The 16201-nt window shown below is 34.4% G+C and overlaps 1 protein-coding gene across 5 annotated transcripts in view; it reads right to left on the reverse strand.

The window, feature by feature from the left end:
• garnl3 (GTPase activating Rap/RanGAP domain like 3) overlaps positions 1-16201 on the reverse strand; it is a 141266-nt gene that overhangs the window by 50563 nt on the left and 74502 nt on the right. For all 5 annotated transcript variants that reach the window (XM_030149739.1, XM_030149735.1, XM_030149738.1 and 2 more), the window contains exons 4-6: positions 12053-12152; positions 7175-7293; positions 1678-1742 (exon numbers count right to left, since the gene is read on the reverse strand). In XM_030149739.1, coding sequence (XP_030005599.1) covers positions 1678-1742; positions 7175-7293; positions 12053-12152 — 284 coding nt within the window. The remainder of the gene's footprint in view (positions 1-1677; positions 1743-7174; positions 7294-12052; positions 12153-16201) is intronic.

The following is a 16201-nucleotide window of genomic DNA, read 5'->3' on the forward strand; positions in this document are numbered from 1 at the left end:
TTTAGTGTTTTATGTATAATTTTAGAACTGTGTTTTATGTATGTTTTAGTGTAGATGTATGGATGAAACCTCTATTGTCTGTAACTTCTGCTGCTACGGTCTTGGCCAGGACACCTTTTACAGGAGATTTTTAATCTCAACAAGTCTTTTTCCCGGTTAAATAAAGGTTAAACAAATTAAATTAAATGATGTCTTTACAGGCAATACTTGGCTTCTTGCCTGTCTACATTTGTACATTAATTGAGAACAGAAATTATGTTACTTATTCTCTCCATACAAATGATCATCCATTGCTTTCTGTTCCATTTTCCTGTACAGAACTGGGTCAAAGGGCTTTTGTTTACTCTGCACCTTATGCTGGAAACTCAGTCAATTTCTTTGACTGCTTTTAAGTCCAAACTGAGAGTTCTTTAAGCCGACTCCATAACTTGCACTTGTTTTTCTTAATCTTCTTGTAAAAAGAGCTGTAAGAAAATATCGGCTCTGCAATATATCATGATATATCATTTCACAATACTGTATCAATATTAAAAAGTACTGCATCGATATTTTTTGGTATTTATTCAAATGCAGGAATTGTGTAGGTTCATTTTTGTTTTTCTTTTTTGTTTATATTTTATTTACAATTATTTAACACTCTTTTATTAAGTAATGTTAGTTCCTTTGCCGGAATCGCATAAAAATAGTGTTATGATGTTAGTTATGAACAAATAGAATATGAGCAGCTGAACAGGATCTTAAACTGTAATGTCTGTAAAACATAATTTAAGTTTGAACACAGGGACATTTTGTGATATAGCATTAGATCCTGTTCTGATCAAATAAAAATGTGTTTAGTATTTGTGCATATTTCTGGTGTAATTATATTTATGTTTAGGTTTATGCATTTGGCAGACGCTTTTTTCTAAAGCGACTTCAATTCTTCAAGGAAATAATCATTTAAAAAAAGAAACAAATAAAAAATTGCCTTTTTAACAGTATCATGATATATCGTAACATGTCGTATCGTGATCCTAGTATTGTGATTTGTATCGTATCATCAGATTCTTGCCAACACACAGCCCTACTTGTAAATGTTATTTTACTGACCGTTTGTCAAATGTGTCTGTTAAACAGTCATGGCAAGAATGATTGTTTTCTTCAATTTCTTGTTCATTTTGATGCCTGGTACAACTAAAGGTACATTTGTTTGGACAAATATAATGATAACAACAAAAATGGCTCATAAGAGTTTAATTTCAGAGCTGATATCTATCCATTTTCCATGTTTTCTTGATAATAACTAAAATCCCTTCAGTTCTTACATCAGTATCTATGGCATTGTACTGACTAAAACAGTGCTTTTAGGCATTCCATGTTTTCTTTTCTGTCTGTTTTAGTCACATGATACACACAGTAGTTAGTACTGGATTGCATAACCATGGTTTTTGATGTCTTTTGTTGTTCTCATAATTTTTTCCGTGACTGTAAGTGTAATCTTGTAACTATGTGTTGTATTTGCCGATGCCTATCTTGGCCAGGACTCCCTTGTAAAAGAGGTCCTTGATCTCAATGGAATATTTCCTGGTTAAATAAAAGTTAAATAAAAATAAAATTATGTCGCAGGGTGAATACAGTCAACAGTTTAAATTTCCAGACATACTATAATAGCAGGAGAACAGTGTCGGCAACTCTCACCTTAGGATGGACTTGACGGATAGTGTTTTGGTTGGGCTGTAGGGGAGGCTGATCTTCAGAGTGCCCTGGGGGAGTAAGAATGACACAGATCAGGGATTATAACCTCTTAACACAGCGGGTTTCAACCGTCTTTTCTCTGAGAAGTCATTCACTCATAATAACATGTTTTTGTGGCTCTGAACTGGTGCCTGCAGTTATTCAGAGGGTTCATAAAACACTTCTCTACAAACTTGCTGTACTGTTCATTCATGTAAAGAACCACCAAAAAAAATATTATGACATCTGTAACATATTTAAGTAAGCCATGAGGGATGACTTTAGGGCTGATCTATGCAAAAAAAAAAAAAAAAATCACATTGCAATAATTTTGACAAATTTTGAGAGTTTATTTATTTATTTGGTTTATTTGATAGGGACAGATACAAAAGACATAGACCAACTGTAACACAGCAATCCCATGCACGCATCATAGTGCTTATTATAGCAAAAGCTAATTTGCAGCACCGGTCCCTAGATGGGCTTTTATGAAAAGTTAAAATACAGAGAGGAATGGAGAGACAATGACCTTTTACATACAAAACTGTGGTAGTTTAAGAAGTCTTTTTTTTTTTTTACTTCCACAAATTAAAAAAAAAAAAAAAAAAAAAAATACAAGGGTTTATAACAACATGTGTTCCTCAGCTTATGGAGAATGCACACTGTTGCCCATAGAGTTAGAATAATTTTGTTTGCAGACACATTCCTCTTTTGATTCCTGTTTATACACATAAATAATCACCTTTGACCTGGCGCAATGATTACATACTGAGTCCCAGTTACATTCTACGAAGAATAAATCATATCACAATCATTTCATGAGAAGAAGAAAAAATATTTATTCCAACTTTATGGTCAACAGTGTAATTTGAATGCCAGGGCATCTCTGGCTGTCTGAAACCATAATAGTTGATTTATAATGGTAGCTTCTCACACATTTTACTCATTAAAAAAAAACAAAACAAAAAAAAAACTGCTGCTCCCATGACAATATCTGCCCAAATTATGGCATTATTGTCAATATGGAAGGTATACTTTACAACGGTGATGATCCATTCGGCTGTACAAACAAACCATGGATAAACCAAAAATGTCACTGTCATTTCTATGTATATTTCTGTTATTTACATTATTTATTCTATTCAATACCAATAAATAACTCCATCTTCATTTGGTATAGTGTGTATTTTTGGCCTTTACTATAATGACTAGTGAGCGAACTGAAGAAAAAAATGTTTATGTTTACAGGTTGGAAACTAAAATGCTATTAAAAGATAACATTGATGTTTTTAATTCTTATCATCATAGAATACTGAAAAATCACTGAAAAACTGGAGGCACATTAGACGATACTGAAAAATAAAGCACATTAAAGCATATTTTATGGTCCATACATTTGTGTATACTACTGTCTGATATTGTCACATGTAAATTGAAAAAATTATTTTAAAATACCTAACTATGTTGCAGTGTTTCCACGTGCCTAAGTTCAGCCTCATACAGCCTTTTCTGAGTGTATCATGTACAAACATCATCATCCAAACAGCATCAATTAGCTTGGAAAAGGTTTGAATGTTAGCTTGAGCTGTGGTCTAATGAAGCTGTGATGTTTAAGTGTTTTAATATGAGATGACTCCAAGTGTTGCTACAAAGATGAGCTTCTTCAACAGCTCTCTCTACATTTCAATTATTTAGATAAAACCTCTCATATCTGCTGCCTGAATAAGTCAAATGGTTTCCTTCTGATACTTTTTGGTGCAGCACTATCTACTAACTAATACTAGCTGTCAGAAGATAGTTAATGTTAGTTCTGTCAAGACTTAAAAACTGGAAAACATTTCGAAGGAAGAATAGGAAATGCCGGAGAAGTTAAATGTACAGCACACAACATACTTTTCAATTAGTGGTAGAATAATTATAGACAACCAAATTAAACTGAGGCAGTTCAAGTCAAACAAAGTTGTCCTCTTGAGCAGCAACAACAACATCCTGTACCACTGAGAGTCTGACAGGAACAAGACAAATCATTGTGATCAGGCAGCGGAGGTGCATCCCCCTAATCAGGTTCCAGATGAAGCTAAAGGCCAAAATTAGATCCAGCTATCTCTGTCATGATGCTGAGTCACCACACAAACAAACAAACAATTATGAGCATGCATATCCCAAACACCTGCACACAAAGTGACCTAAAAGAGATTTAGCATCTCCAAAGGTGCAATAATTTCAGATTTACAAAATAAGACCAATGTCCCTGTATCTCACTGGCATGTTCTATCAAAAAACAACAAGTTGAATTTGTGAGGTTGTCAGGTTCTGTCTCTGTTAGGGGTGTAAGAAAATATCGGTTCTGCAATATATTGCGATATTTAATTTCACAATACTGTATCATATTAAAAAGTACTGTATCGATATTTTTAAGTATTTATTCAAACGCAGATATTGTGGAGGTTCATTTTTGTTTTCTTCTTTTTTGTTTGTATTTTATTTATTACTATTTAACACTCTTTTATTAAATAATGTTAGTTGCTTTGTTGGGATTGAACTAAAATAATGTTATGATGTTAGTTATGAACTAATAGAATATGAACATTTGTGCAGGATCTTAAACTGTAATGTCTGCAAAACATAATTTAAGTTTTAACACAGAAAAATTTTGTGATACAGCATTAGATCCTGTTCTAATCAAATAAAATGTGTTTAGTATTAGTGCATATTTCTGGTGTTATTTAATTCTTCAAGGAAATAATCATTTAAAAAAAGAAACTAAGAAAAAAACTGCCTTTTTAACAGTATCATGATATATCATGATATAACGTATTGTGACCCTAGTATTGTGATTTGTATCGTATCACCAGATCCTCTCCAGTACACACCCCTAGTCTCTATGTTAGAGTCCTGTGGTCTTGATGTAGGAGATCAATCTCCCAATAGCAGTGGGTGGTACTTTCACTGGAGGAGAACTCCACAAATTAAATAAAAGTCCTCATATGACCTCCTATCAGTGCTGAGTAGTAACTATACTGATATCTGTAACCACTTCCATTGTATAAACCATCAGAATATGGCCCATTATAGCTAAAGGCAAATTTTTAATGTTTCAAAGATTCATCGGGAATTCAAAAATCTAAATTTATCAAAACTGTGAACACACTTTGTAGAAACTGTCCTATGGAAGGTGCATACATTTTTTTTTTAATTCATCTGACCAGTAGTTACAGAGAAGAAGACTGTTGAAATGCAGATATTGGTGACTTTGAGTTTGACCCTTCAAGGTCACTCCAGGTCAAAGGTCATGGACCCAAATGAAAGCCCATATATGACTTCCTATCAGTGCTCAGTGGTAACTATATTGATATCTCTAAACATTTCCGTGTTATAGGCTATCAAAATATGGCCCGTTATATAAGTAAAGGCAAATTTGTAATATTTAAAAAAGTTTAAAAATCTAAATATCTCAAAACTGAACAGACTTTGTAGACATTGTCCAAAGGCCGGTGAGCTAAAAAGTACCATCTACAACTGTGTGTCAAAGTGAAAAATGTCCACATTCAGGTGTAATCTGTGCCCTCATGCACTAAATCACAGGTGTCAAACATGCGGCCCGGGGGCCAAATCCGGCCCGCCAAAGGGTCCAGTCCGGCCCTTGGGATGAATTTGTAAAATGCAAAAATTACACTGAAGATATTAACAATCAAGGATGTTAAAGTCATTTTAGGTCAATTCAATCTAAAAATGATCAGACCAGCAAAATACTGTCATAATAACCTATAAAAAATGAAAACTGCTAATTTTTTTTGTCTTTTGTAAAATTACACAAAAATGTTTATACTTACAGACTAGCCTTTAACAGAAAATGTGAATATCTGAAATGTCTTAATAATATTCTGCCTGTTATTTAATGTTTTGTGTATTTCTAGATCCTCTGTGATCTCTAAGTTGTGATTCACGTGTATAAATGATAAACCACGGCGTAATATTCTTAACATTGCACTTATTTTACTAAAGAACTTTCAGGTTGTTCATATTTGTTCATGTTATGTTCGAGTACAATTCATAGATGTAAACATTTTCATTACAGAATTTTAATTTTTTCACTCAAAAGTTATTATTATCCTGTTATTTATATTATTTTACTGGTCCGGCCCAATTTATATCATATTAGGCCAGTGGTTTCCAACCTTTTTTGGCTCTTGACCCCATTGTAACATCACAAATTTCTGGCGACCCCAGACATTCAAAATGGAGATTTTTTTATTTATTTTTTTGCTAAAATTAATTTGTTTTCGATTATGTAATAGTTTGCTGTACTATGTAGCAAATAAATATTAATTTTAGATGACATTTAGTCTATATAATGTATATTATTATGGACAGAGGCAGAAAAGCCAGGTGTAGATTACTGCACAAAGGGAGAATTTGATTTTCCTTGGTCAGGATATGTACAGTCAGACCAGCTTGGATTTACAAGGCTGACAATTAACACCGAACAAACAAGAACTCAAACTATGAATTATGAAAGAGCTGCAGCATCTGAAACTGACCACAATGAACATTTGACAGATAACACTGGTCAACAACAAATTTATTGTTTAAGTTTTTTGAGCTGATTTAGGATCATTTTGGTGTGCTGAATCCAAAAATCACATTAATTTTGCTCAGTCAGGTCAACTTTCTGAACTCTGCTACATATTGGCTTTTTAACATTTTTGCTTACATTTATGGGCATTTTCACATCATATGATACAAAATTCTTTCATATTTCTTGCAATAAACGAGTTCTGAACATTTTACTTTTGCCAATTTATGATTAATGTTTTTTTTTTAATATTACAGGTGAATGAAATGGCTTCGACTAGAAGATCTTGCAAAAATAAGCCTGACATATTCTGCTACATCTGCGGTGAATACACCATTGTACCTAACAGGAATCAAGTCACAAGTTTCATAAAGTGTGCTTACTAATCTCATTTTGGTATTAAACTTGGTGACCAAGATAAAGTTTGGGCGCAGATTGTGAGAAGATCAAATTTTTCAAAATCAAATTAGCAAAAAAACCTGACCTGATTGAGAAAAACAGATGTCATTTTTGGATTTAGCGGTGCAAAATGGTCCTAATTCAGTTGAAAAAACCTAGACAACTTGCAAAAAACATTTTTTTGTAACCCAGTGTAATATTCAGTTTCAGACTCGGAGTTTGTCATGTCTTTTTTTGTATTTGATTATCTCTCTCAACTCACCATACATTTTTTATTACTAAGTTGTTTTTTTATCAATTACTAGAAATTTCAGGCAACCCCATTTGAATTCCAGGCAACCCCACGTGGGGTCCCGACCTGAAGGTTCAAAAACACTGTATTAGGCTGTATGTGGCTCCTGAACTAAAATGAGTTTGACACCCCTGCACTAAATCATTTCGTTATTTTCCTGGTATTGTGGTTAAGGTGGCAGATGGTGGACTCACCGTCTTCCTCCAGAGGATGGCTCTGTACTGAGGAACCCGCTGGTTGTTCTGGTCTGAAAGGACCACAGACAGGTAGAAGGGATTCTTCTCTGCGTCTGTACCCACGTAGTTTTGGTGAACTGGGAAAACACAAGACAGAAACATACGCTGGAGTTTTATTTAAACATGCAGAAAACAGGCTTTTATCCACACTCCCTTTCATTCCCCCGCTCTCTTATCTTGGTTTCTCTGGGTTTTTTTCCCTCCTCCTTCCTGTCCTTTCTTTGATATTTTTCATCTCTTCTTTCTACCCCCATCTCCACACGCTCTATGTGTGACATGGGCAACGGCAAAGACCTCCGACAACAACACAGCAAAGTTACACATTCATGTCAGTGTCTCTTTGGTTGACAGGGTAACATCTTCAGAAACAATGCCAGACCTCCAAACCCAATTAAATGCAGGATCTCTGCCTGCAACACCGTTCCCTTTCTTCTCTCATCTGAAGCTCTCTCTCTTCTAACAACATGTTCTCATTATTTGTCTTCCTTTATTTTCCGTGACCTATACTTTTCTGCCTACAGGAAATGATACTTTGAGAGGTCATTATATGCTATTAAACATATACATCTACATTTTCCTGAAAGCACACTGAGCGTCTAGAGCACAGGTGTCAAACATGTGGCCCGGGGGCCAAATCCAGCCCGCCAAAGGGTCTAATCCAGCCCGCGGGATGAATTTGTGAAATGCAAAAATTACACTTTAGATATTAACAATAAATGGTGTCAAAATCATTTTAATTGAGGTTCCACATACAGTTCAATTAGATTTAAAATGGGTCAGATCAGTAAAATATTATCATAATAACCCATAAATAATGACAACCCCAAATTTTCTCTTTGTTTTTTCGCTGTAAAAAAGTTAAATTACATGAAAATATTTACATTACCAAACTATACTTTTACAAAAAATGTGAATAACCTGAACAAATATGAACAAACGGAAATGTCTTAAGAAAAGTAAATACAATTTTACCAATATTCTGCCTGTTACTAAATGTTTTGTGCAATTGTGATGCACATGTGTAAATGATAAACTGATAAACCGAGGCAGAATCTGGTTAAAATTGCACTTGTTTTCCAGTTGTTCATGTCATTCAGATTTTTAAGGAAACTTTGTAGATGAAAACCTGATCATAATATAATTTTACTTTTTTCACAGTTATCATTTTACTGGTCTGGCCCACTTGAGATCAAATTGGGCTGAATGTGGAACTGAACTAAAATGAGTTTGACATCCCTGGGCTAGAGTCAGGAGTTATTTTCATATGCAGTGAAAGACAACAGTGAACCATAAACCTGATCAAAGACGTATCTGATTGTAAGTCCAAGCTCTATTTCAACTGGGTGCTTGATCAGACGGGAAACGCTCGTGTTAGAATAGTTGGCCTTGAGTTCATAATGTGGTATGTTGTACGATGCAGTCAGATTCGCTCAGGCTGTGAGACACAGATGGCTCTGCTTCAGTCCAAACAGGTCGAGCCAAGTTTCTGGAGATGTGGCTCATTTTAAACCGGCCATGCCATAGCATTATTAGACCCCGGGTAGTGGAGAAAACACATGACTGTCTTCTACTTGCCTTGTTTTTGTTGAACTTTCCTTCACAATTACCTGCAGACCCTGTCCTTTTTTGAGCGTTAAACATACGGCCTGAGGGCCAAAATCGGCCCGCTGAAGGGTCCAGTGTGGCCCCTGGGAAAAATTGGTGAAATGCATATTAAAATGCAATATTAACAATCGTTTTAGTTCAGGGGCCACATTTTTTTTTTTTTTAATTTATTTTTATTTATTTATTTATTAGGGACAGTGCATATTAATGAACATCTACAACAATTGCAGCTGTAAATATGACAGATTGTAGCAGCAGTGCTAATTTCCATCTGTAGTCCCTAAGCAGGTGACAGGAAAGACAGCTGACAAAAAGGCAAAACATCATAAACTCATCATAAAAAGACTGTGGACAAAAAGGCAAAACATCATAAAAACACACAGAACAACACAGTGAGGAAAATCTCCTGATGGTCACAGGCTTGGTTTTCCTTTCATTCAGCCCAATTCGATCTAAAGTGGGTCAGTCAGTAAAATAATAGCATAATAACCTATAAATAATGACAATTTAACATGATTTTGTCTTTGTTTTAGTGTAAAAAATGTAACATTACATAAAAATCAAAACAAGCTTAAATATCTTAAGAGAAGAATGTGCAATTTTACATATTGCATATTCAAATATTCTGCCTGCCACTAAATGTTTTGTGCATTTTTAGATCCACTGTGATCTGAAAGTCATAAAGCACACGTGTGAATTATAAACTGAGGTATAAAATTGTACCTATTTTTCTTTATAAACTTCAGTTTGTTTACAGTTCATGTTATTCACATTTTCCAAAGGATAATTTGTAATTTGTAGATTAATGTAAACATTTTCGGTGGGTTGGGTTGGGGGTACAGACCAAGTATTTTATTTCAAAACAGTATTGTAAAACTGAACACTCAGTACTATTTAATATGTACACCAAAGCTCAATATCAAAGCTTGATATTATTAAAAAAAAAAAAAAAGAGGTAAACTGTTTCATAAAGTAATTTGACTTTTTTCACTCTAAAACACAGAGGAAAGTTTGGTGTTGACATTATTCCCATATTATTATGTTATTATTTTACTGGTCCGGCCCGCTTCGGCTCATATTGAACTGAATGTGACCCCTGAACTAAAACTAGTTTGACATTCCTGCTTTAAGTCAATGATCTTCACGTCTAGTTTGTGAATAGAAAGGATGTTCTTTAAAATAAAGCACACTACAGCATACTTTATGTTCCATTCACCACATAGGCACATACTACTGTCAGATATTGTTACATATAAACTGAATAAAATTATTTTATAATAAATAACTATTTTGCTGTCTTTCCACCTGCCTGATACAGCCTCTGACTGTATCATGTACAAACAACACCATCAAAGCATCTTAAATTATCTTGGAAAGGGTTAAATACTAGCTTGAGCTGTAGTCTAATGTAGTAAAATTATACCTTTTCTTCTTAATACGTTTCAGTTTGTTTATAGTTCTTCATGTTATTCACATTTTTTAAAGGATAATTCGTAATTTGTAGATTAAAAATGTAAACATTTTCAAAATGTAATTTGACTTTTTTCACTCTAAAACAGGGGTCTCAAACATGTGGCCCAGGGGCCAAATGCAGCCCGCCAAAGGTTCCAATCCGGCCCATGGGATGAATTTACAAAGTGCAAAAATTCCACAGTCAAGGCTGTAGAACTCATTTTAGTTCAGTTTCCACATACAGACCAATATGATCTACAGTAAAATAATAACATAATAACCTACAAAAAATAATTACTCCATATTTTCTTCTCAGTTTGATGGGAAAAAAAAAATTACACTATGCCTAAAGTTAAATAATGACAACTTCAAATTTTTGTCTTTGTTTTAGTGCAAAAAATACCATTACATTATGAAAGTATTTACATTTACAAACTATCCTGTAAGAATAAAATGTGAATAACCTGAATAAATATAACAACCTGAAATGTCTAAAGAAAATTAAGCACAATTTTAACTATTTTCTGCCTGTTACTAAGTGTTTAGTGTCTTTGTAGATTCGATCCATAATGCACATGTAGAAAAGATAAGTTGAAAGCATAAAATTGTTAGAATTGCACTTAATTTTCCTAAGAAATTTCAGTTTTTTCAGGTTATTCACTTCTTTTTTGTTTGGATGGTTTATAAAAGTAAGTATTTTCATAATTTAATGTTTTTTTTTAACTAAAAAAAAGAAAAATTTGGAGTTGTCATTATTTATAGGTTATTATGCTATTATTTCACTGGTCTGGCCCACTGGAGATCAAATCGTGCTGAATGTGGCCCCTGAAAGAAAATGACTTTGAGACCCCTGTTCTAAAACATGGAGAAAAGTTTGGAGTCAACATTATTACCTCCGCCAAGGAGGTTATGTTTTTGCCAGGGTTTGTTTGTTTGTCTGTTTGTTTGTTTGTTTGTTTGTTTGTCTGTCCATTAGTGTGCAACATAACTCAAAAAGTTATGGACAGATTTGGATGAAATTTTCAGGGTTTGTTGGAAATGGGATAAGGAAGAAATGATTAAATTTTGGTGGTGATCGGGGGTGGGGGGGCCCACGGGGGGGGCCACTGATCAGCCTTGGCGGAGGTCTGCGCTCTCCGAGTGCTTCTAGTTTCTATATTATTATGTTATTATTTTACTGGTCCGGCCCACATCGGATCATACTGAGCTAAATATGTCCCCTGAACTAAAATGAGTTTGACATCCCTGCTTTAAACCAATGATCTTCACGTCTAGTTTGTGAATAAAAAGGATGTTAATGAGGACGTTGAGATGAGGAAGGTCGGGGGGTGGGGGTGGGGTGAAGAAACAGGTGACCGGTTGTGATGTATTTTTAACAACTGTACAGGCTGCTCATGTGAATTGGCTCCTGTTCATCTTAATAATCTTAATTGTGTTATCTGTTTGAGGCAAGCCTTTGCTCTGTCTGGTAGGACTATGTGTCCTCCACAGGTTTCCTCCCAGGGTGGCGGATGGGATTAGTGTGGGGTTGAGACTCTCACAGGGGATATGGCTGCTGGATGCTAACAAGTTTTGGCCTTGGATGAGGAGTGGTCCCGCATGAGAACTAGACTGAGTTCATAAGATAGCAAACCTCCTGTAGACCAGCATCTGGCAGACTGGTTTAGAGGCGCTCCCTCATCTGTATTTCCCCCCGTATCGGTCACATATCTGGAGAAATGTGACTCCATTTCTGTGAGTGGGTGTTTTTAAACAGGGATGAAGCAGAGCAGCACTGACCTTTTCCCAGGAAGTATTTAAAGAACCATCTGGTGTGATACTCTGGATTCTCCAGATGGACATCAGTTCTCCTCCAGGTTCCCGGAGTGTAGTCTGAGGTCTGTTTATCACACATACACATGCACACACACACACACACACACACACACACACACACGCACATACACACACACACACACAGCACATTGTCATCATGATGTTCACAGCTTGACTCACAGCAGTCTTCTCTGCAGAAAACTGTTACACAATGCAGCAGTACAGATTACAACACAGTGCACAAAATCAGATGCAGACAATGCAGGACAGCAGTAAACACTACAGTAGAGCTGAAACGATTAATCGACTCAAAGTGATCCAAAAAAAAAAAAATCATTCAACCACAATTCTCCTGAATCAAAGCTTTGTTTCCTTCATTTCTCTGCTGTTAAACATTGGTTCCACTGTTGTGTTTCACACGGACGCTTATTGTGACGCACAAAGAAGCTTCAGTTCAGGAAAAATGCCATAGAATATTTCCCTTCAATCAATTTGAGTCGATTAATCGAATTATGAATTTTTGTATTCGCTTCAAGCACCTAATCGATTAATTGGTTGCAGCTCTACACCACAGTTGTATTTTTACTCTTATTGTTATAATCAGGATGAGATTTATGAAAAAAATAATTAGAGCAGAAGATGATTTTGAATATTTTTTTTTAACATATTGCAATTCAACTGGTCTCCTAGGACAAGGACTTTTGCGTCTACTGCTGCTACATGTTTTCAGATTGAAGAAAATCTACCCCATAGTGCTCTGATTTTGTCCAATCACATGTGTTTTCAGACAGATAGAGGGGTCATATATGTGATTGACAGCTGTAATTACCAATCTCTGATCAGACTCTGTCAAAAGTGATCTGGATGTGACTGTAATTTAAGAAACTAGGTTCAAGTAGGTCAGTTTAGTGCAATATTTGAATTTTTGTCTCTATTTGACTTTTCTTAAGGGGTTTATCTCCATTTATTGTAATATTATCCTGTGTATTTTGCATTTTTTCCAGTGAAAATCATGTAATTTTCTATATTTAATTCACTGATAATGTAGATGTTCATAAAAACTCAGATTCAAGTTGAGGGTTTTTATATCAGAAACAGAGGAAACTGAAGAAAATAACTTTTTCAGTAAAATATCTCAATTCCATGGGTTTCAAGTTCGTGGGTTTTACTGGTGAATCAATATTGCAGAAGATGACAGTTAGTTGTTGTTGTTATTGTTATAAACAGGATGGGATTTGTGAAAAAAACATTAGAGCGGAAGATGATTTTGAGGTTTTTTTTTTAACATATTGCAATTCAACTGGTCTCCTAGGAGAAGGACTTTTGCATCTACTGCTTCTACATGTTTTCAGTTTGAAGAAAATCTACCCCATGGTGCTCTGATTTTGTCCAATCACAGGTGTTTTCAGACAGATAGAGGGGTCATATATGTGATTGACAGCTGTAATTATCAATCTCTGATCAGACTCTGTCAAAAGTGATCTGGATGTGACTCTGCTGTTCTTAAATATGATGCTTCGGAAAGTGGCTTCACTTTTTGGCATGAAACGACATCAGGTTATCTGAGTTTATATTTAGTGCTTTTTTAATTTGGAGAGACAGGATAGAGCTGCCAAAGGAAGGTGGGTACTGTGTATTTCCCCTTTAATTTAGGCTAATGCAGCTTTAAAGGTGTCAGATATTTAGTGAAATCTAATGGTTAAGTAATTAAACTGAATGAAAAGCTGAATAAAAAAACAAAAAAAACAATGGTTTACACTCTAATATAGCTGGAAATGGACATGCACTTAACTGCTGGATTATACCTGATTTAGAACAAAAAAAGGATGGAAGTACACTTGGAACTGGAACTGCTGCAACATGCCATACTCCATGCAGATAATTCATGTAATTATTCACAACAGAAAAACACAATTCTAAAAATCAGATTCTTTTCTGCATTAAATCAACCTGAATCCCTCTATTTAATACACCCTGGATCTTTAAAGTAACATTTACAGAGAAAAAAGAGAAACAAAAAATAATTCTGAATCTTGAACTTAGCCAATAATTTAAGGAAGTAGGTTTAAGTAGGTCAGTTTAGTGCGATATTTTCATGCCTTGACCTTCAGAAACCCTATTGTATTGGGACCATCATAAAAGGGGAACCATGTGACCTATGACCTCATCATCACAAGTGTCTGCTAATGAACATGAGGCTAAATTTGTATTTTAAGCAAATATCTCATGCAACTGAAGCACAGCGTCATGACCAGAAAAGATTCCCAGTATTTTCTGGTGTAGGTATAGTATACGTTAATTTCGTTTTCATGTTCTATTTTTTTTATTCGGTCCATCAAAAGATAGTTTAACCGAATGGGATGTAAACCATTGATTGGAAAACGCTTCAAGTATTGTGAATACAAATGTCACATTAACCCATAAATACCCAGTTCTACTTTTATGGCAGTTCCCCAATGAATTTTTGTTTCTTTTTGACATTTCTTAATGGATTTATCTTCGTTTATTGTAATATTATCCTGTGTATTTTGCATTTTTTCCAGTGAAAATCATGTAATTTTTTATATTTAATTCACTGATCATGTAGATGTTCATAAAACCTCAGATTTAAGTTGAGGGTTTTTATATCAGAAACAGAAGAAAAAGTAACTTTTTCAGTAAAATTCAGTAAAATATCTCAATTCCATGGGTTTCAAGTTTGTGGGTTTTACTGGTGAATCGATGTTGTAGAAGATGACAGTTAGTTAGTTAGTTAGTTAGTGTAGTTTTATTTCGAGCACAGAATCATCAGATAACAAACAACCATACAACATGGTCAAACAAAATTTTCCGTGCTCGAAAAGGAATGGGAAGAAGTATAACTTATAGACTTCCACCCCTTGTTACAAACTAAGAATTAAATTAAATCCACTTTCTTTGCTTTGTTAACACGCTTTTTTTTGTATATTTTACAATAACACAAAACATCCATATAAACCATTCACATACTAGGGGTGTGTATTGACAAGAATCTGGCGATATGATTCAAATCACAATACTAGGATCACAATATGATATATCACAATATATCATGATACTGTTAAAAAGTCAATTTTTAAATTGGTTTTGTTTCTTTTTTTAAAAGATTATTTCCTGGAAAAATTGAATTACACCAGAAATATGCACAAATACTACATACATTTTTATTTGATCAGAACAGGATCTAATGCTATATCACAAAATTTTCCAGTTAAAACTAAAATCATATTTTATAGACATTATGGTTTAAGATAAATGTTCAAATGTTCATATTCTTTTAGTTCATAACTAACATAACATTTTTTTTGTGCAATCCCAACAAAGGACCTAACATTATTTAATAAAAGAATGTTAAATAATAACAAATAAAATCTAAACAAAAAAGGAAAAAAAAACAAAAACGAACCTCCACAATATCTGCATTTCAGTAAATACCTAAAATATTGATACAGTACTTTTTAGTATTGATACAGTATTGTGACATGAAATATCGTGATATATTGCAGAACCAATATTTTCTTACAACCCTATCACATACACTTTTTTGGTCACCTCACACACAATCAGATTGCATAATCAACCGTTTTTAACAAAAACTATAATATTTATATGCACTTTGAGTATTTACAACAAATACAATGATCAGTCAATAAATGATAATATCTTCTTATCATGATAAGTGACGGTGTTTCCACGTTCACTACGAAGCCTCTGAACGTCTAAATGGGTCATATCTGATGACCATGAAACGATGACAAACTGTATTTTACACCAATTATTTACACATATTGATAGGATTAGTGCATCAACAGGTATTAAACAGTTTAGATCAGTAGATGGTTTTGTTCGAAGGTGGATGTTTGGGTCGTTATGGGTTAAATAAGTGGATTGTATAATGATGTAACATCGATGTCTGTCTGACCATTTTCCCATTTTGGACCTACAGGATAATGCATCAGTTTGAACAAAAATCACTACATTACTGTGTGATCAGCCAAACCAACTGTGGCCTGGAAAATAACAAAGACCTGAAATATTGACAGGACTATTCCTCTGTTACACATCTTTGTTATTTTTTTTGTGTCTGGCACCTTA

The sequence above is a fragment of the Sphaeramia orbicularis genome, chromosome 12 (genome assembly GCF_902148855.1).
Source record: "Sphaeramia orbicularis chromosome 12, fSphaOr1.1, whole genome shotgun sequence".
Classification (NCBI taxonomy): Eukaryota; Metazoa; Chordata; class Actinopteri; order Kurtiformes; family Apogonidae; genus Sphaeramia; species Sphaeramia orbicularis.